Source organism: Pelodiscus sinensis, chromosome 1 (assembly GCF_052426305.1).
Source record: "Pelodiscus sinensis isolate ZL-2025 chromosome 1, ASM5242630v1, whole genome shotgun sequence".
NCBI lineage: Eukaryota > Metazoa > Chordata > Testudines > Trionychidae > Pelodiscus > Pelodiscus sinensis.
In genome coordinates this window covers 252,661,776-252,684,059 of record NC_143052.1, presented here as the reverse complement: position 1 = coordinate 252,684,059, position 22,284 = coordinate 252,661,776, and the positions used below count along the sequence as shown (strand labels likewise).

At 45.7% G+C, this 22,284-nt stretch overlaps 1 protein-coding gene across 3 annotated transcripts in view; it reads right to left on the bottom strand.

Moving 5' to 3' along the window:
• Nucleotides 1-3,292: 3,292 nt before the first annotated feature.
• Nucleotides 3,293-22,284, bottom strand: part of GGACT (gamma-glutamylamine cyclotransferase) — a 49,917-nt gene continuing 30,925 nt past the window's right edge. For 2 of the 3 annotated variants that reach the window (XM_014573321.3, XM_075918748.2), the window contains exon 2: nucleotides 3,293-4,406. In XM_014573321.3, coding sequence (XP_014428807.1) covers nucleotides 3,928-4,401 — 474 coding nt within the window. In that variant the 5' untranslated portion in view covers nucleotides 4,402-4,406 and the 3' untranslated portion in view covers nucleotides 3,293-3,927. Of the gene's footprint in view, nucleotides 4,407-7,048; nucleotides 7,287-22,284 lie in introns of those variants that run through there. The other variant, XM_006122468.5, reaches the window with a different exon arrangement.

Sequence of the window (22,284 nt, the reverse complement as noted above, 5' to 3'; positions counted from 1 at the left end):
AGCCTGAAATAAAAGCTCCAGTAGTGGCATGTTTAAAAGTACCCTATAGAATTTTCTCATAGGCACCTGCATGCAATACATGTTATAATTAAAAGTTTAGTTATTAAATAAGACAGAGCATATTCTTCCCTTGTTCAGTATACAAGCCTTCCACTGACAGTCATGGGATAATTTTCTATGGAGTGTCTTATGAAGAACCTGAATCTCACTGGATGTGCAATGTGACTTAGTCTATGGACTACATTACACATGCCCCCCTCTCGCTGCCCTCCTACCCCCACCATTGACAGATTTGTACAATGAATGTAGGTAGCATTCTGACTGGTTATTATATGCAGAATAGAAGACCTGCTACTAGGTATCAAGCAGCAAGAGAAGTGTTTGCCTAAACCAGGGGTCGGCCACCTCCGGCACCTGTGCTATGAGAGGCACACACAGCCTAACCTACTGCTGGCACCCTTTCCCAGCAGGTTAGGCTGTGCACACAGTGGCTCTGCGCTCGGAGGCACGGCCCCTGAACTGGCTGCAGTGCGTTCTGCTGCCTGCAAGTCTCTGCCCCACCACTGCATGTTGTAGGGCCCCTTCCCCCACAGGGACCTGCCTGCACTGCATGGGGCCCCAGGTCCAGCTGTGCTGCTGCCTCCTTCAGGCCTCTGCTGCAGGGGGACCTCCGTGCCTTGGAGCTGGTGGCGAGTGGAGCAGGTGGTATGGCACCAAATGGCCCACAGCTGGTCGAGCTGCTGCAGCCCCAGCAGGCTACGGGAGGTGGGAAAGAGCTTGGGGCCCAGCCTGTGCCAGAAGGTGCTGTTCCTACTGCCCTGGCAGCTCCGAGGGACCAGGCGAGGTGCTGAGCGACCCCTGCTTGGCTGCCCCCTCTGCCAGTGGGTGCTGTACAAGCCCCTGACCCTGCACTCTGGCCACACTTGCTGCCAAGGCTGCACTGCAGCTGCCTGCCACGTGGTGCAAAAACAAGAGCCCCCTTCACCTCCTCATGCCCAGATCCCCACTTCCTCACTCATCCCCCTGCTCCCAGCCAGAAAGTCTGGCTGCTCCTGCCCCCTGGCCAGACAGCCTGCCCCTAGCCTAGGGATATTAACTATCGGTTAATTGAATAGTCAAGTAACCTCATGAATTCTTATCGGTTAGTTGACTACTCTATAGTACCCAGGGGTGGAGCCAGCAGCCAGTGCGCTCTGGACCCGCTTCTGAGGAGCCCCCTGCCACTCCACGTTGCTGCCTCTTTATCAGATGCAGCAGCATGGGGTGCCAGGTGGGAGCTGGTCTGTGAGGGGAGCCAGTTTAAAAACCAGCTCCCCTCAAGGACTGGCTGCCTGTTGCGCCAACTGCTGCCTCTGATACAGAGGCAGCAGCCCCTGTCCGGGAGCGGTGTCTGTATCTCCTGGACCCAGCACAAGCCAGAACTGAGCTGGGCTGCCTGCCAGCCTAGCTCTTAATACCCTTTTAATGCAGAGCCGCAGCAAGGGTAGGTTCTGGACCCATCACAAGCTAGCAATGAGCCAGGTTGCTGGCCAGCCTGCTAAAAAATGTACTTGGGGGTAGAGGGAATACATATAGGCTGTGTCTAGATTGGCATGATTTTCCGGAAATGCTTTTAATGGAAAAGTTTTCCGTTAAAAGCATTTTTGGAACAGAGCGTATAGATTGGCATGGACGCTCTTCCGCAAAAGCACTTTTTGCAGAAAAGCGTCCGTGCCAAATGCAAAAAAGCCCCGATCGCCATTTTCGCGATCGGGGCTTTTTTGCGGAAAACAAATCTGAGCTGTCTACACTGGCCCTTTCACGCAAAAGCGTTGCACAAAAGGGACTTTTGCCCGAACAGGAGCAGCACAGTATTTCCACAAGAAGCACTGATTTCTTACAGTAGGAAGTCAGTGCTTTTGCGGAAATTCAAGTGGCCAGTGTAGACAGCTGGCAAGTTTTTCCGGAAAAGTGGCTGATTTTCTGGAAAAACTGGCCAGTCTAAACACAGCCATAGTCTACAGCATTAACTTATATGCTTCCGCTTATTTGTTAATCTACTACACTATTACATCCTTACCCCAGCCTGCTTCTGCCCCTACCCCCTGGCCAGACACTCTACTCCCAGCCTATTTCTTCACCCTACCTTGCCCCCTCACCTCCTCCTACACCCCACTTCCTGCCCAGATCCTACACCCCCTCCCTATCCCACTCACTGGCAGCCCTGTCCCACACATTGAACCCTACATTTTTGTCCCTACCCCAGAGCCTAAGGGAGTCCACAAAATACACTAGAACCCCAGAAAAGTAAATCTAGTCTAGGGGAAGCCCCTAACCTCAGCCCTCCCTGTCCCTTTCCCTGACTCCATAGGGCAGGAGCACCAGAGGAATGAGGCATCTCATATGGGTGCCACATCAGTGAGAGATGGGGGTTTTGGAGGAAGTGTTTTGCTTCTCACTTGTGTGGTCCCCAACTGATTTTTCTGTGGGTCAGGGATAGCCGGCCCAAAAGAGGCTCCCCATCCCTGCCATAAAGAAAGAAAACATTGAAACCTTTAGTGTCAGACATAACATTTTACTTGCTTGAAAATGAAGTTTCATAAACTAACACGAGAGTTATAACGCTTAATCTGTTTAATAATGTAAACCATTCTCCCTAGCTGCAGCTGGTTCAGAAAATAAGGTCACTCAAGCAGCCTGCCCTTGCTTCCCCTATCCTCTCCTTACCCCAGCACAGAGATCCGTGAATAAGTTAAATCTTGGTATGCCACTTCTGAAAGGCTGCCGACCCCTGCACTAAAAGGGTAAGATATGGATCTTAATTTATTCATTAATGAAGCTGCTGTAAGTAGAACTATTATTGACTTTAAAAAGTATCATGGGCACTTAGACCCCTACATAGAGGTGAATAAGTCAAATCTCGGCACTCCACCTTTGAAAGGTTGCTGAGCTCTAGCCTAAACAGTGCAAAGGAAAAGGACTAAATTATTTTTTACATTAAACTAAATAACACAAAGCACTAATGCATGATTAACTAGGGCCTTAGGGTATTTTAAAACTCAAAATTAAGAAAATTTTTCGCTTAGGAAAAAAAAAGTAGTTTTCACATATTTGTGATTTTTCCATTGAAGATTTCCCAGCGATGTTTCAGCAAAATACTTACTGATATACTTCATATGTTATAATGTACTAAACAGTTAAAATTAGCTTTTAAAAAGTCCCCAAGCACACATTTACTCAGTAGACTGTAATGGCACCAAATGTGCTGGTATGGTCTAGTGGGAAAAAATAAAAATTTAACTCCTCTACAAGATTTTATCTTAATATGTTTTATAAACCCAGTGGATCTTACAAACAATTGTTACAATCCAGTTACAATTTAATAGACCAAATTCAGATCAGTTGGTTATACAACACAGTGAGAGAAGTTCATTCTATTTTCAGTCTTTTCTGTTTCACTTTATTTTTTCTATCATTTTTTCTTACAGCACTTGACACAGATGTAATTGTTTTCTTTTCAGACATTTGCTGACTGAGGATTGCTGTGCAGTAATCTGAGCTGCTTTTTCAGTGTTCTGAAATCAGCCATATTTCATTATCTGCTCTTGCAGTAGCGTAGCAATACTGTTTTATAAAACTGATAAAACAGACATGAAAATGTACCAGTTACAGTGAAAAATCTTCCATTCAGCTGCCCTTTTATTTTGACTTTACAAGGAAAAAAAGAAAAATCACCACAAAGTATTTTACTCACCAATCAAAAACAATTTTGCTAGGCTTGGCACCAGTCTGTATCTGTATGGTAATGATGTTAGAATCAATGAGTATATGGTTGGAAAGGCTACAAAAGGCACTAGTGCTTCAATACAAGAATTCTAGATTTATGTGAGGCTTGTGATCAATAGGTATTTAGTGAATTTTCTTAATACATTTTGTTACCTTCCATTTTTAATCTCTATTTTTACGTAGCACATAATGAAGACCATGATTCCCCAAGGAATCATAATTGTCATAGTAGGGAAGATTTATCCACTCTGGCTGGTAGGTAGCTGTGCTGTACACAAAGCATTCCATAATGCTGTTAACAGCTGGCCTCTCTTCAGGTGCACTGCTTTTACCTTCCCACTCTACTACTTCAATTCTCACAGGAGTACGTTGATACATGTCTGGGCAGTCTTCAAATTCATCAAGGAATTGCAGCATCTGGTCATCAACAGAATATATCTCTCCAGTAACATGGTATCCCATTCCTGGGATGTTCAGCAAAAAAGGGATGTTATATTTTCCTGCAATCACCAAAGGGTATTTCTCCATGGTGCGTCCCCTGCCTTGGAATTTTGCTCTCCCAACGGTACTGTTTAACATGTGCCAGTGGTTGGGCTGGCCTTTTTTAAGGGTTCCATAAATAAAGACACGAGCCATTCTACCTACAGAACAAAAAGACCAACATAGGGTATTACTAATAATCTATTTCATAAAATATCACACTGAATTTTCAATCTACACTGTGTACATGCACACAAAACTATTTAGACATATAACTAAGCAAGGGAATTTCTTACATTACTCTCCTTAAACATAAATTGCAGCATCTGCATCTATCTCTCTTGCTCAAGTCCAGCATAAAAATTGTTGGGAAAGATTAACAGAATTTTCCAAGTAAGCAGATTAATTTCTACTCTCAGTACAGCAGCCACAGTGACCAAGTGGATTTTTGAACCACAGTGAAACTAGACCATTTCTTGGATCTTTCTTTCACTTGACTGCATGAGCCTTGCTACAGGGCTACTTTGTGACAAACAAAAAGCAACCCAGGAAGCTATTTTAGTTTCCAAAACAACTGCACTACAGTGTACATGTCCTTTACCAAAACCGATGTGGAAATCTTTTAGTCATGTTCAAGTACTGCACAGTAGCAGTCTATAACTGTTCCACTTCTAATTATTACAATTGGGAAGGTTTGGTGCAGGGGATTTTAAGATTTCCTTTCCTTTATTGGGATTAGTGATAACAATGACAGTGTCATAGCAACTAGGGTGCTTTCCACCTCAGAGGAAAAAATGTATGGCTACCGTTACACCACATGTAAAAGTCCTTAATTTCACACTGCAGAAAGTGCATTGCTGCCCTGCAACAGGAGCAATACACTTCAGCATGAATTTTGGGCTAGCTGTCACACAGGTACAGTGGCATTAGTCATTGAAAAGCAAAATTCAAGTGTTTGAACACAGCATCATGCTACGTTGCCTGAGCGCGTTTAGCTAAGGACACAATAAGACTTATTTTTTCCATATGATGTTGCACGCTTGGTTCCAACATTAAAGCAAGAGCAGAGCCTTGAAGATGTTTATAGTAGCAGTGACCTGAGCTCTGGCCTGAGGAAACAGAGGATGAGGAGCACCACTGATTTGAGCGAATTTTACAACTGTGTGCCACTAGGCTCAGTCCCAAAGTGAGGCACATCAGAAGTATAGTGGCAAAAGCACAGCATGATGTAAGGTTATTTCATGTAATGTGCTGAAGAATTTACTGTAACCTCAGCTTTCAGAGTCAGCATCTGTGAATTCAAACCAGTAAAAATAATACTAGTACTAGCTTATTTTTGGAAGGAAGGGGTATGCAAGGAAAATTAGATCACAACTGAGTCACTGCTAATTGAAAGCAATGGTCACAAGTGCAAGGACTTGTTAGACTTAACCATTTAGCAAAAAAAATGTGTGCTGGGGTGCTTGTAATAACTGTTACATGACTACTTACAGCCTGGATAGTACAAGTTGAACCTCTCTGGTCCAGCACTCTCAGAACCTGAGGCAATTTGCAGGATCAGAGGAAGTCCCCTGCCATTGCCCCCCTCTCCCCAAACACAGTGTCCCTTCCTGTCACTGGCTCTGCTTCTGGGCATGGCAGGTTCCCTGCCTCCAGCCAGTTGTGTTGCCTGCCATGGCTAGGCTTGCTAGACACTGGTCCCACCTGTTTTGGGACTCCTGGCTGTGCAGCAAGGCTCCTGACCATGCCACTGCCCTTCCCCCTGCCACAGGGCTCCTGGGTTCTCTGGTCCAGGAACATCTGTGGTCCTACCAATTTAGGAAAGTACAAGCTGTACCAGAGGACAGTATTCTCACAAGCTGTAGCTGGGGGAATGCGGAGTGGTAAGGGGGGTGAATGGTGAATTTGTGCTCATGAAAATGAAGCAACAAAACAACAGCCTGACATCAGCTGGTGCAGAGGGCAAGTACAGTATGTGGTGTTTAAGCCCTTGCCATTAGACTTTACTTTTAACTTATATTACCCTTCCTACACCACTCCTGTCTTGCTCTTGAACACAGGCTGTAAGTACATTTTCTGTGTCTTGGTTTTATTTTGGAATATAGCAGTCCATAGGGGTTAGTATGGAAGAAAGAGGTGGCTTTATAAAAAATAGCTTCATCATTTCTTGGCAATCTCCCCTTTTCTCCCCATTTATTTTCTCTGTAACAAAAGCAGTTTCAAACTGTTTGATACTCTTCTAAATTTCACCATCAGTCACTGAGCTGCTTGGAGAAGGTCTCATTTTCACCCAACACAGCAGTCTGTCAGCTACACAAACCTAATACTTATTTTTGAAAGTGCTTTATTAGACGAAACTCAAACAGTAAGAAAACCTTTAAAGCAAAATTGAATTAAATGTATTTTCTGTGAATTATTCTTATTTTAGTGACCATCAGATATTTATGGCAGATGCATTGGAGCTGGATTATTTAGAAGGGCACATTATTGGTCTACAGGATAATTTAAAACAACCAGCAGCTCTTTAGACAATCTGCATTATGCTATTACTTCAGTAAGGAAAAAAATGTCTATTACCACAATATTATATTGTTTGCCCAAAACAAAATTAAAAAAAAAACTTTCCCCCCCACTTGGGAGAAAAAAGTCACCCTGATTTACTCTGTATTTTGTCAGAATACAGTATAATTTAGTTCAGTATAATTTACCATTCATGACATCAAATGAGTTTTGGGATACAGATCATTCCCTTACAATAAAAAGATCATTAATATTCAGTCCCTTTTATAAGAAAAATCATTACCTTTCAGCTTGTGTTTTGAATAACAAACACAGATCCTTCAGGAAAAAACCTGTCCCAGTGGGGATTGAGAGAGGATCAGAGTTAAGCACTGAAACATGCAATTAATTCCCATTAGGGGATTAGGGCACTTGTGTTCACTTTGAATCAGAAAAATGAATTGTGAATTAAATTGTTCACAACCAAGAGGTTACTTGTCAGAGTTAATAAGTTAAAATATAAAAGGAGAAACTAACATGCACACAAAAAGCTCAATAGTAAACGGTGCATCTGTAAGAAAAAGATATGCTTCATTTCCATTAAACAAAAGATTCTCTACTGTACATCTGAGGCTACTCTTTGAAAAAGTTTCTTATAGGAAGACCATTACATGAGAAGTGTATGCACTAGATTTTTTTCCATCAAAGTGTGCTTGAATGTTTAATATCATTTTATTTGAATCTATTTAAAAATAGTGCAGTCCCAGCGTCAAGTTTCTGACATGGTGTTTAAAAAATGAATTTATCATGCAAAGATAAGTAGGAAATGGAAGTTTCAATCACTGTCCCTCATCTAAATGTAACTTCTCTCTAGTGGAACAAGGCCTGACCTGCTTTCCCTCAAAATGTGTCACTTCTTCAAAAACACAATATAACATGGTTACACTACTTTGCAGTAAATGATTCACTTACTTTAAAAGAAATCATTTATCCACCCTTCTACTTTTGTTAAAAAAAATTAACTATAGTCCAACAAGAGCAGTGAACACATGTACTTGAAGAAGATAAATGCTGAATGTCGTTTCCTGCAAATACAAGTTATACAGTTTTCTGCATAATAAGTAATAGTTCCATCCTGGTTGTTGCTCACTGCATCATAGAAAGAGTTACAAATTATCATCATAATGTCTGATCACTGTATTTTATTTCAATAAATTTTAGCCACCTTGTGGCAAGAGAGCAGAATCTAATTTTAAGACCTTCAACAAAATTGCTAAGTCACACACTACAATAGTTGGAAGATATACTCCTAGACTGAATATTCAACAGTGAAAACAAAAAAGGTACCTCTTCAGGCAACCCAGTTTGACACTTCATCCCCCTGCCACCGTAGCCTACAGAAAATCAGACACTATAACGTACAACTAGCTTCCTGGCCAAAACAAACCCATTCAAAAGTACTTTCATGAAATATTCATACTACAGTCATTAAAATTTAATGACATGGGAATATGTGAGTGAAATCTGTATGTCATCTCTTCAAACTATTTCTTTTAACTATGAGTGACAGTCTGTCAAACTGTTAACGCAACCTATCACTAGTCATTTTGTCAATATTAGGCTTAAAGACTAGAAGGTAAAGTAACGGGGTTTTCGGATCATGAAATTAGAAACTAATGGGGTTAGAGTAAAAACCAGCTATAAACAATGCTTGAAAACAAACAGCATTGGTGCTGAACATGAGCAGTATCACCGCTTAAATATCGTATTCACTCAGCAGCCTGCTTAATGACTGAATCTCTGCTTAGTGCTTCCCCCCCACCCCCCAACCACCTTACCGCCTAACTATTGAAACACTATGTGAAAGTGATGGCCAGATCTACTGCTAAATGTTAGCTTAGTCAACCTGTAATTGCAGATTAGTCTAAACTGTCATAATTAGACTCTTTGTTCCAAGGCTGTCTCTAAAACAAAACCACTACTATCCTTTTGCCCAGCTGTAAATCCCATAATAAAACAGCCTTTCCATGATTTTTCAGACAATTATTGGATCTGTCTAGGGGGGTTAAAAAGAGATTGCAGTAACTAGGGATGTTAGGTACCATGGTACCAGCAGTTGGAATTTTACTTTGTTGAACTATTTTCTTGCAACTAAGAAACGTATCCATTTCTCTCCCTTTATACAGTAACATTATTTTCCCTAGAGAAAAATTCTTAATGTTGGCTCAGTGACCAGATATAGTTACACATTAATTCTTCAGAAGTTTCTTAAAACTGTAGGAAACAGGTGAAAAAACAAAATGCCTTGAACTTTAAACTTGAGCTCAGTCTGTTTGAATGAAATGAATTTTAAGGTCACTCTTCACTCAATGCTAACTTTCAAGAAGGACCAACATGCCAGAATGGACTCTTGGGACTGCATCCTGTTGGTTCTTTGATGCTTTCATTTTGTTACTTGCTATTTTCTTTATAGCACAGACAAGGGCTTCCTGCTTGGGCCGACCCCTTTCCAACCTTGCTGAATACCTCAGAAAAGTTTATGGCAAAACACCTTTCTTACATTAACCACAGAGGCACCAGTGAAATGATGGTTCCTTTGAAATCAAGAGGTTATGGTCTCTTCTCAGCAGTTGTTCTCTCAAACTATGAAATGCTGGTTTGTGAAAACAAACAACAGCATTATAGTAACCAATGCCATGTTGGACACTACTGGGAAATACCTGGAACACTGCACCTCCCTATTTTACAGATTACTTTTCATTTCACTATTAGATATTTTAGCATTCCTAAACCTAAGCATTACTGTCCTGAAGAGATTTACAGCTGGCAGCTAATAGCTAAAATGTCCCCTGTGTCAGGAATTGCAATGTTGTGAAAGTTCCTAGCACTGACTCATTAGCAACATTGTAATAAATCGGCCAGATTTTTGTCACATTCACTTTGATGATACACAGAAGCTGAAGTGCATTTTTTTCAGATATTAAAAAATATGATTTTTTCTACCCCAAAAGTAAACCGTGTCTGAACAAATATGAAAGTGTCTTAATGACCATCAATGAAGAAATGTACAGCTTATAGCCCTGCTATATAAATATGCCAGAGTCACCAGCCTACAATCTGATCTCTACTCTTGGACATTAGGCTTCCGTTTTTATATAAATCTGTACATGTTTTTACAGACAAAAGTGCTAGGGCACTGTTTCACTTTCCGTAGAAAAAAAAGAAAGTGGATTTAAAGCCAAATCAGCATTAGAGAAAAACATGGAAAATAACTTTGCACAGAATACCACACCTTGTTTGTGCCCAGTGCAGGCACAAATGCATGCAGCAATAAACACCATACATCCCGCATTCCTACAAATAAGTGCCCACACCCAGTAAAAGCAGAATACACACAGTTTTAAATCAAGAATATTTCCAGTTATTTCACAGAAATGTTTGATCTGCTTTATTCTAAAAGCTAAGATGATTTGAGTGTGACTGAAAAAAAAAGAGAAGGTAAGAGAAATGGAAAGGATATATGGAGCACAACAGACTGCAAGATTCTGGGCTTGTCTACATGGTGCATTAGTCTGCCTTACAGGGGTGTAAATTCTAGTGCGCACCGGTGCGAGACACAAATGACTCATGTAGTCCCTGCTGCGACGCACTAAAAGTTCCCTTGGACACATCAATGTTCAATTTCAAATGGTACCACATTAATAAAAATTAGGGAACTTTTCGTGTCCACCAGCAGGGTCTACATGGGCCACTAGTTCCAGGGATGTAAACAAGTAGGCGACTATATGATTAACCGATAAGCCTAGGCTTATCAGTTTATCTAGTTGACTATATGCATTCCCCCCCTCACTTCCTTGCTGGCTCTGTATTAGTCCGTCACGGACAAAGGCTACTTCACAGTGGCCGCCTTCGACTGACGGGGGGTGTCCAAGTTTTCCGCGGACAGGGAATGCTGTCAGAGCAATCTCTGTCCATGGTGGGCCCAGGCTGGCAGCTGACAAAGGCTCTATAATCAGCAGTGAAGCAAGAGTACACTGGCTGCCGGCCCTGCCACTGGGGGCTTCAGAATACAGGCAGTCCCCGGGTTACGTACAAGATAGGGACTGTAGGTTTGTTCTTAAGTTGAATCTGTATGTAAGTCGGAACTGGCGTCCAGATTCAGCCGCTGTTGAAACTGATTAGTTTCAACAGCGGCTGAATCTGGATGCCAGTTCTGACTTACATACAGATTCAACTTAAGAACCCCAGGCATCCCCAAGTCAGCTGCTGCTGAAACTGATCAGCGGCTGATTCCAGGAAGCCCGGAGCAGGGGCTTCCTGTAGTCAGCCACTGGTCAGTTTCAGCAGCGGCTGACTTGGGGATGCCTGGGGCAGAGCAGCTGGGGTGCTGCCGGGTTGGTCCAGTAGCGCCCAAAGCGGCGCTACAGGACCAACCGGCAGCGCCCCAGCTGCTGTACCACAGGCGTCTGGAGCAAAGCCACGGAGCACAGGGGCAGCGGGACAGCCCAGACGCGCCGTGGCTGTCCTGCTGCCCTCGGGCTCCGCGGCTTTGCTCTGCTTTGCTCCCCGTCCCCCTGGTCTGCAGACCAGAAGGACGGGGAGCAAAGCGGTTGAACACGTGGGCAGCAGACAGCCCAGATGCGCGTCTGAGCTGTCAGCTGCCTGCGTGTTCCGCCGCTTTGCTCCCCGTCCTTCTGGTCTGCAGACCAGGGGGACGGGGAGCAAAGCAGAGCAAAGCGACGGAACACGCAGGCAGCGGACAGCCCAGACGCGTCTGGGCTGTCCGCTGCCCGCGTGCTCCGCCGCTTCACTTCCTCTCCCTGGTCTGCTGGAGACCAGGGAGAGGGCCCCGTTCGTAACTGTGGATCCGACATAAGTCGGATCCGCGTAACTCGGGGACTGCCTGTAGTCGACTAACTGCTAAGAATTCATGGGTTAGTGTACTATTCTATTACCCTAACATCCCTAAATAGTGCAACACACTAGTGCAATATAATTTAAATCCTTTGAGTGCAGACTAATGCACACATAAACAAGCCCTCAGTGATCCAATTCAGCATTAAAAGAGAAGATAACTATTTTGTAGCATTTCATGAAAGACTGGAAGGATGGCCAGATCACTGCCCAGCCAAGTTCTACACCTCTCTCTGTCTCCCCAAGAAGTTGAAACACATCTCCTAGAACGTGCTCTTAGTCTGGAAGAAAGAGTTTAAACAGGCAGGTTCCTGTTTCAGCCTTCTGAACATCAGCTGACTTCCCCACCAAGACATAGTTGCTTTGGATGCCTTTGTACCTTTGTTCTTGCCAACATAAAAGATGAACAAAGCATTGGATTCCTTGAGAGACTTTGTTCTGTCCCAGGTAAGATTTAACACTGCTGTGAGCGTACAGGTGGTGCCATCTTCTTTACTATGAGGTTGTTTGGGTCAGTTGCACTGTGAAGTCCTGATTTAAGTTAAAAACAACTTAGAAGGGAATTCTGTACTTGTTCCTAAAAATATTTTCTCAGGAAATAATTGCAGAAGCAACTTATTGATTGGCTAGGAATTCTCACTGAGCCATCTTGTAGAGATGATTGTCACAAGAGGGCCCAATTTAAATAAACAGGAAATACAAAGAGCCATAGGCTAAAAAAGCTGCTCTATTACATGTTTCAGAAATAAATTCAGCTTCCAGCTGGGGCTCAGTAGTTTGAGAGGGCTGGCAGAGTTTCACCACTGCTTTTACAATTCAAGAAATGTGGATATTGAACGTCAAACCCTCTTTTCCAGAAGAAGTGTGCAGAACACCCAACAGAGCCACATGAAAATACTGAGGCCTTGATGAATCTGTCAAAAAAAAGAAGGACCAGAAGGCCTTAATTGGAACTTTTGCACTGAGCTCATGTTCAGCACTGCTGAAACTTAAGCTGTATCATACAGAAGTAGGTCCTACATTTGGATTAACAAAATCAGCTGTTCAGAATAGCCAAATTCATTAATTTCTATTTTCCTGGCCATCAATAAAAACTTGTCTGGATCTTGGCAGAACACTGGTAACCAGGACATCATGTAATCTTTGATGAGGAACAATCACTATGGAAGATGGACTGACAAGTCCGCTGAAGAGGAGAACCAAGGCTTGTGGAGCTACACAGAGCTCACTATTCTTGATTTTCTTGGCCACTAAAGCTAAAATTGAAGGAAAAAAAAAGCATGTGTGAGATCGCTCAATTACAAAGGTATCTTGTGTTTTATTCTCAATGTTGAAATCACAACATATCTAAACTGTTGCTGTTATGTTTGATATATGCAAGCCAAACTAAGAATCCCCTTTGGGGCGGGAGCGGGGCTGACAAGCACTAAAAATTGTCTATCCAGCTCTTACTTCCCTGGAGAGGGTCCTGAGAATCAACACGAGCTTGTCATACATACAGCATATGCTTGAACTGCTGACTTGATTGTGGCCAGATTTGCTGCCCTGGGGTTCCCGAATTGCGCTGGAGCCATAAGATGGGACCCACATACCAATCTGTGCACTTAAGCATTGAGCGGCCCAGTATATTAACAGGAAGGGCTACTTCTCCATGGTGCTGCAGGCCTTGGTCAACCACCGTGGACACTTCATGGACATTTTTGTTGGGTAGTGAGGCAGAGCACACGATGCCCAGATTTTTCACAACTCAAGCCTCTACAGCAAGCTGGAGGTGGGCACATTTCCCCCCTTCCCCGCCCCCTGGGACTCTGCGGTTGAGGACGTGCAGTGCATTGTAGGGGACATGGCCAACCCCCTAATGCTGTGGCTAAGGAAGCCATATACCGGACACCTGGACCCCAGCAGGGACCAATTGAATGTCTGCCTGAACTGGGTCAGGATTCAGGTCGAATGCGGCTTTGGCCGCCTCAAGGCAAAGCTCAGGTGCCTGCTGACCCACCTCAATGTGGGGGAGCACAACATCCCCGAGGTGGTCGCGGCATGTTGTATCCTCCACAACATTGTGTAGAGGAAGGGGGAGGCCTTCCTTCCAGGATGGAAAGCCAGATGCTGGCCGCAAGGGGCGAGCCTTCGAGCAGCCACGAACAGCTGCCATCTGCCAGGTCGCGCATCTGGAAGGCCCTGAGGGAGAGGATCCCTCAAGGACCCCAGTAACTCTCCCCAGGGCCTCCGGCTTGCTGCCCTGTCCCTTCCCCACCACAACCCCGCCCTTTGTCCCTTCCTTGACCTCTTAATAAAGATACCTGTTTGATTTCAATAAAATGAACTCTGTATTTATCTTTCATTAAAAAAAAAGATGGGGAGGGGGCTTGGAGTGGCATGGGTGGCAGCTGGATGTGCAACCTCAGGTGCAGGGACCTCGTTGGACTTGGGGTTGAGTGGGTCCAGGGACCACAGGGAGGTGGGCAGGAGGGGGGGCTGGAGCAGGGTTAGGGATGCCGGGGAGGCAAGGGGAGGGGGCATGGGCAGTGCTTGGGGAAGGAGCAGAGGCATTGCATGGGGGCCAGAGAGAGGGGGAATGGGCATAGCAAGGTGCTAGGAGGGTGATAGACAGGAGGAGCAATAGCAGACGGGTGTGCCATCATTTCTCTCATGACAACACACATGCTATCGCACCACTGCATGAGCTGGTCCTAGGCATGGTTCCGCCACTCTGAGTTCTCCTGGATCTCCTGCATGGCGCACAGTATGCTAACGTGCTGGGGCATCAGGTTTTCCTGGACCCTGGCGCACTTTTGGGTCCCCCAGGCTGTGGCAGCTAGCATGGGTGGTGTGGCTTCCCCTCAGTCCTGACTGCGGAGAACACAAAGAGAGAGAGGCAGTCAGTCATCCATGCAGACACTTGTCCCTGACACCGTGCCCTCCTCTGAGCAGTGACCAACAGTCCTCGGTCAGAGGAGGAGGAGGATGTTCCAGGAACAAGAGACCCTGCCTCCCAGAGGCCCCGAGGTACCCAGGAGACCATGATGCCTGCTATCCTCCTCCCGCCCCTGGCAAAGCAAGCAAGGGAAGTGTCTGGCCAGAGAGGGGCAGCAGAGGAGCTGGGAGCAGCTTGGCCCTCCCTGGGGTCCACACACACTTCTGCAGCTCACAGCGCTGCCGGTGGGAGCGGGTGGTGTCTCGCACATGCAGGCATGCCTGCGTGCCGTCTACAACACTCCTCGGGGTGTCTGGGGTCATGCCTGAACCCTTGTGGCTAGCCTGCTTGTAGCCATGGCTGGTGCTGGGAGGGCCACTCCCCCACGGCAGGACATGTGTGGCCTCCCCTAAGCCTGGCAGTAGGATTCCACCCTTGCTATGGGGCTGCCTGCTGAGTCCGCATGGCTTACGCTAACGTTACATGTGGTTCCATGTGCAAGGACTGCAGCACAATGTCTAGCCCAAGCAGCCTGAGTGATACACGCATCCCGCCCCGTGTGCCCGCCTCTCCCACCTTATGTGTGTGACCAACAGAGCACTCACCTGCAGATATCTCCCCATCATAAGATGAGGCCTGGGAGACGTCCTGGGTGACAGGCACCAGCTCCAGGGACAGGGCGATGGTGTCCCGTCTCCTCCTCTTGCTGCTGGGCCTGGTCATCCTCCTCCTCCATCGCCGTGACCTCTGGCCGGGCGACAACGGGGGTCTTGAAGCCAAAGTCCACGACGATGGGTGGGGAGGAAGTTTCCTCATTCCCAAGATCTGGTGCAGCTCCTGGTAGGAAGGGCAGGTGTGGGGTCCTGCCCCTGAGCATGAGTTGCGCTCTCTAGCCCTGACATATTCCTTACGGAGCTCTTTGACCTTACTCCAGACCTGTTCCAAGGTCTGGGGTGGGTATCTGTGCTCCACTAGGGACTTGGCCACGCGCGTGAAGATGTCTGCATTGTGGTGTTTGGAGTGGAGATCCTGCAATGTCTCCTCATCATCCCACACCTCGAGGAGGGACAGGATTTCCCTCCAGACCAAGAGGGTACTCGCCTCTTTGTCCCCCGGGTGGATCCTGGGACCCCTGGGACTGCTCCCTGTTAGTGCCACAGGGATCTCAGAGGGCTTGTGGCTCTGCCATGGATGGCAAGGTCTGTGGCAGGGAGAGCCACACAGTCAGGGCACTGCTCTCAGGCCATCTTCCTGCCACAAGGCTTGTCCAGGATGCCTACAGCTTTAAGAGAAGCCAGGAGACAGGAACTACAGTGTTGTGATTACTGTGTCCACCAGGGCACCTGTGTTATTTCCTAGAGGCCTCTTCTTTTGAAAGAAAACCCTCCTCCCCATCCACACATACCTTTTTCAGAAAGAGCTCTTTCAGAAAAAGGCTTCTTCCTCATAGCAAGAGGATTACCAATGCCAGAAGAACCCCTCTGTTCTTTCGATTTTTTCCTCGAAAGAGCGCAATTGCAATGTGGATGTAATTGAAGTGGTCAGAAAAATGGTTGTTTTTCCAACAAAACTCTGTAGTGTAGACATACCCTGGGGTGACTTCGTAGCAATGGCCCGAAATAAGGGAGGTAGGATTCAGGGTTAAAGTTTCACCGCTGTGGACAACACTGCAGAGACAGCTGCTGAGTCACTAATGAAATTGTTGGGGATAGCGTAATGTTTAGCAAAGGTGTAATTAGACGACCACGGTGCAGCTCAACAAATGTCACATAGAGGAACTCCCTCGAGAAAAGCTGTAGAAGCTGCTACTGCTACTAATGGGCTCTTGGTGTCTCTGGCAACGGTTTGGTCTGCAATGAGTAGCAACGCACAAAACGATGAGTTTGGAGATGCGTTGTGCAGGGGGACACTTGCCTTTAGAACAATCAGCCATCGAAATCAACACTCATTGAGATTTCCAGAAAGGTCGTGTTCTATCGATGTAAAAGGCCAGTGCCCTACGTACAACTAATGTGTGAAACCATGTGTCTTGGTAGGAAGAGTGAGGCTTGGGGTAGAAGGTTCAGAGGATGATAGGCTCGATGATGTGAAAATCTGAGTTTATTTTTGGTAGGAAGGCTGGTTGAGGGCGGAGTATAACCGCCTGACTTGTAAATACTGTATGGGGAGGTATAGCAGAGAGAACAGTGAGTTCCCCTTCCCTGCATGCAGATGTTATTGCTACAAGAAGGCAACTTTGGTGGTTAATAGCGGCAGAGGGCAGATCGCTAAGGGCTTGAAGGGTGGTTGTGTTAGGGCATCCAAAACCATTTCTAAATTCCATGGTTGAGGCAGCTCTCTATGTGGTGGGGAGAGATTTATCACCCCTTTCATGAACCTACTAGTGATTGGGTGAGCAAACACCAAATAGCCCTCTGCTTCATGTTGGAAAACAGTGATTGTAGCAAGATGAACCTTGAGAGATGACAGCACTAGGCCGGAATGTTTTAAATGCAGGATATAGTCGAGACAGAGGAAAGGCGTAAAGCAAGTGAGCACTCAAGTCAAGGAGAAAAGCATCTTCCAGGGATCTCGATCCAATGCCCGCTCTGGAGCAGTAGTATCAGCATTTCACGTTTTGATGTATGGTGAATAGGTCTATGGTTGGGAAGCCCCAAGAGACTTCTTGTAGCACCCGAAAATGTAGTTCCCACTTGTGGTTTGTGACAAAGTACCTGCTGAGTGTGTCAGCAGTGGTGTTGTCTTTGCCAGGTAGGAACCACACTAGAATCGTTACGTAGTGGTGGATGCACCAGTTCCATAGGTGTATTGCCTCTGCACAGAGGGAACGCAACCAAGCTCCTTGAAGGTTTATGTAGAAAACCGAAGTCATGTTGTCACTAAGCACTCTAATGGTGTAGCCTCGGATAAGAGTGACAAAGTGCTTGTATGCATTGAAAACCACTCTCAATTCTAGGAGATTGATATGGTGGGAGGTTTCTTGTATGGAACAATGGCTCTGAAGGAACTGCAGGTGAAGCCTGGCATGCGCTACGACATATGTGGTAGTTGCCATGTGCCCCATGAGTTGAAGGCAGGAAAGTATGAAAATAGTGGGGCTTGTGGAGAGGACCTGTAAAAGATCCTGAATAACCTGAAATCTATTTAACAGCAGGTAAGCTTGGGCAGTAGATGAGTCTAAGCATGCACGGATGAATTCCAAAGATTGCTATGGAGTCATCAATGATTTTGGGAAATTGATTATAAGGCCAAGAGCATCAAAGACTGCTCTTGTCATGTTGATAGACTGCAGCGAGTCATCAAAGAATGGGCCCTTGATCAAACAGTCGTTGAGATGAAGATAATGATTCTGGCTCAATGGAGGTGGGCCGTTACGACCGCAAGTGCCTTCGAAAAGACTCTGGGCACCGAAGACAGACTGAAGGGTAAAGCTCTGTATTGGAAGTGTTCAGCTCCAACGAATCTTAGGAAATGCCTGTGCACTGGATGGATTGTGACATGAAAGTAGGCATTCTGCAGGTTGAGGGACACAAATCGATCCCCGCTGTCGAGAGTTGGGTTAAGAGATGCTAAGGTCACCATCTTAAATCTCTGTTTGCAAAGATGTCGGTTGAGATGGCAGAGGTCTAATATTGGCCTCCACCCACCTGACATTTTCTGGGTAAGAAAATAATGGGAATAAAATCCCTAGTCCCTGAACTCTTTGGGTACTACTGCTCCGATGGTGAGGAGGTGCAGGACCTCTTGCCTCAGAAGCAGGTCGGGGAGGATGGGGAAGGAAGAGGGAGCAAAGTGAAGGGAATTGACTAGTTGGATGTTACTAGTTCAAGGAGCCACCGATCAGTGGTGATGAAGGTCCATCATTGTTGGAATGGTCTTAGATGCAGATAAAACAACCAGGCCTTTTCACACTAGTGACCAGTGAGAGGAATGGTTTGCAGGCCCTTGACCAGCATGCCAAACTTGCTGCCAGTTATTCTGTTGGTTAGATGTCATATTGTTCTGAGGGAGTTGTTTCTGTGGGCACTGTTTGGTATGATGCTGATCAAATGGTCTATGCTGAGGTGCAGAGTAAGGGAAGGGCCTATGCCTCTGGTAAGGAGTATAACATTTGTGTCTGTATGGTGGTGTGTACATGCCCAGTGTTATTAATGTAGTTCTTGAGTTTTTGCTGAAGTGGAGTTTTTCCAGTTTTGTCTACCAATAGCTTTTGTCTATCGAAGGGGAGGTCTTCCACTTTCGATTGTAATTCTTTGGGTACTCCTGTGGACAGAAGCCACGAGTGAAACGAGGAGTAACGGTAGTTCGGACTAGGAAGCCTAGTCTGAACTACCTAGTCCGTGCCGCGTGTAGCCGCGCGGCACGGACTCCGCACTAGCAGACATTTAAAAATGGCGGCGCCTGGCTTTATGCAAAGGAAGCCTGGGAAATTCAAATCCTGGGCTTCATTTGCAACTCCGGTTGCCTATATTACCACCCTAGTTCGAACTAGGGTGGTAGTGTAGACATACCCTAAGAGTTGTTAGCTTTGTATAGTTATCGAAGTAATGATTCTCCAGGAGAGCCACATAGTCAGCCATTCTCAAGGTCAGAGTAGCCAATGAATAAACTTTCCTGCCAAAAAGGTCCAACTGTTTACTGTCCTTGTTGTTGGTACTGTTCTTATATTGTGGGGCCTTGGCCCTCTGTTGCACCGCGTCAACCACAAGGGAGTTAGGTTGCTGATTTGTGAATAAAAAAATCCATCCCTTTAGCAGGAACAAAATTTCTTATCAACCCTCTTGTTGGTCGGAGGGGCAGGAGGTGGTGTTTGCCAAATGTTGTCTGCCACTTCTAAAATAGCCTCGTCAAGTGGATTTCTGAGAGGGCTGCAAATTTTTTAAAAGATGGTGCTGATTTTCCTGTACTTCCACGAGCTGGGCCTCCTGACTATCCACAACCCACTTGAAAAGATGCTGAAACTGGAGATCATCGGTTGGTGATGAGTCTCCCAGAAACACTGCCTTGTTGGGAGAAGACAAGGATGGATACATCGGAGAAACTCCCTGCGGTTGTTCTTGGTCAGAGAGTTGATCTTCCTCAGGTTCAGAATGTTGGAGTGCCTGGGATGCACTTTGGTAGGAGTGGGGGGAGGGGTCTCGTGTCAGCAGAGGTGGGCGAATTAGTACGGCCAGGCCTGGGCTCTGATCGATAGCAGCAAGGTGACCAATGACGGGAATGATGCGGTGAGAAGGAGTGATGTGTAGGGCAACGGCATTCATAATAGCTGTGACCATGGTGATGACTATAGTAATGTCTGGCAGGCAAGGAATTCTTGTAGGAGTATAGGCTCCTACAGTCGTCATGGTAGCGAGTATAAATGGAGAGATGGGAGATCTAGGTGACCTGGATCCAAGTCTGGCCGGCACAGGAGATAGGGATTTTGCTGGTGCTGATAGTAATAATGGAGTGAAAAAGAACTGCGTGCCGATGAGCCCCAGTATTCAATCGTAGTTCAATGCTGTGGTGGGTCCACAAGTGTGGCCAATGGAGCTGGTGAAAGGAATAGAGACTTGGGAGAAAACGTGATATGCTCTGGACTGGGGGAAGGAGTGATGACCCTGAGTGATTTATGGTGGGTCTTAGCCAGTGCCGACGATTGCACTAATCCTGACTGGTCTGTAGGTTGTGTATAAGGTGTAGTCAGTGCTGGTGCAGGAGATAGTGCCAGCGTTTGCTGTGCTGGCAATGCCAATCATGACGACTGCACCGACGGTGCCACTGCAATTGTCGGTGCCAAATCTGGCTCTGAGGCTAGTAGCAGTGCCGCAAATGACGCTGGTACTGCTGGTGGTGATTTTCGTGGTAGACTCGGCCCTGGTGCCAACGTGCTACAGCTTGGGGTTTTTTTTTCCGGACGCCGAGTAGAAGCCGTCCCTGAAGTGCCCAGCTTATCTCCAATGCTAACATGTGTCGGTGGCAGCGAGTAAGTTGGAGAGGGCCTCTTTTTCACGAAAGTACAAAGCCCTGGCTAGATGACCCGGTGTTTCTTGGCTCTAAGAGAGTCCAATCTAGGCAGGGAGGGCTCCATCTGTGAAGGCTGTAATGCTTTATTAAATAAAAAGCACTTTGAGCCTCATCTCCCTGTCCCTTCTTGCTCACGCTATTAACACGGAGCAGAGAGGGCATTTTTGCGAATATGCCACTCGCCTAGGCACCTAATGCAGCAGGCGTGCCTGTCTGAAGCAGGCATAGGTTTCTGGCAAGCACCACATTTTTTAAAAACTAGGTGATCCCTGCATGGTTCTTCCTTCAGAGATTTTCTCTTCTTTCTTTTGTTAAACATGCAATACTGCGATGTCCGTGTATCCCTTTTTTTTTTTAATGGCTATAAACCTACTGCTAAGATTAACCAAACTAAGACTGTTAACTATCAAACGATTAACTAACAATTATTTAATTTGAGAGGATCTGAGGAGATGAAGCTCACTCCGTCTGCGACTGAGGACAGTTAGGAAGAACTGGAGGAAGCCAGATCACACGCTCTAAGAAATGGTGTGTACGGCACAAGGCACCTGATGCACCTGCGTGGTCTGGCAGACCACTGCTGACGAATCTCCAATCTGCAGCGCTGGGACAAGGCCGACACCTAGAGTGCAGTACCCATGGGGACACCACTCTAAGAAGAACCGTTCGATACTTTTGCTTTCACAATACTGCTTACTGGTAATGCTATCTTTTCCAGTAACTCATCCACCCTGTCATACACTGATGTAGGTATTGCTTAGGACCAAGTTTATCTAGCCCTCCTCCATCTTACAAAGATACCAGATGCTACACATTAACATCAGTCCAAGGAGCAGCAAGTTCATAATACAGTCTTATCTAAAACTGTTGGCAATAGAATCTTTTTGAATCAACGCTGAGGATGATGTACATCACCTGTTCCAGGGTAAGAACCTTGCTAACATGTGGATAAAAACCTGGCTACAAGGCCAATTAGATCTTTGTTATACAACTGAGCTCCATGGCATTTGCAGCACTACTTGCATAGGTAAAAAACTTCCAGCAAACGTGACTCCCATGCAATGGAATGCAGAAAGCAGACCAAAGATCTCACCTACACATTTGCACCATGCCTACAACTCCCCTCTACACTGGTTCTGCTCGCTGGAGACTGAAACAATGAGGATTGTAAAATAAATAGCTTTTGTTGATGTGAGCTACATCCAAATGATGCCTGTTATACTTGTAACTCTAGTGTGTGGATACAAGATGTGTAAAATGTATCTAGTTTAAGCAAGGCCTATTAGCTACTGATTTAGCTAGAAAGCAATTCATCCATTCACAATTAGATGGTTTTCTTTACAGACCTTAGGATCTAGAAACACTATTTTTATTTAGACTGAAAGCTTACACTGTGTAAAATTTTAATCTGCTGTGGTCTGATTAATTTATTAAGCACACTGGATCAGTCTCACAAAATAGGTGTTTCACACTATGAAGGAGGGGAGGTGGATATGCCTCACATTGGACAAAGGCAGGAAGAGTTGTAAAGGAAGCTCCACAGCACCTGGCAACCCTATTAAGACTGAAGGGAGGGACCTGCAGCTTGCTGGCATAAAAAAAGAAAGCAGCATGCTTCAGAAAGTGGCTGCTTTTACCAATGATTCTCGACTCTTAGGCACAGAGGACCTAAGGAGCGCGCTGAGTAACTGTGAACTAGGAGG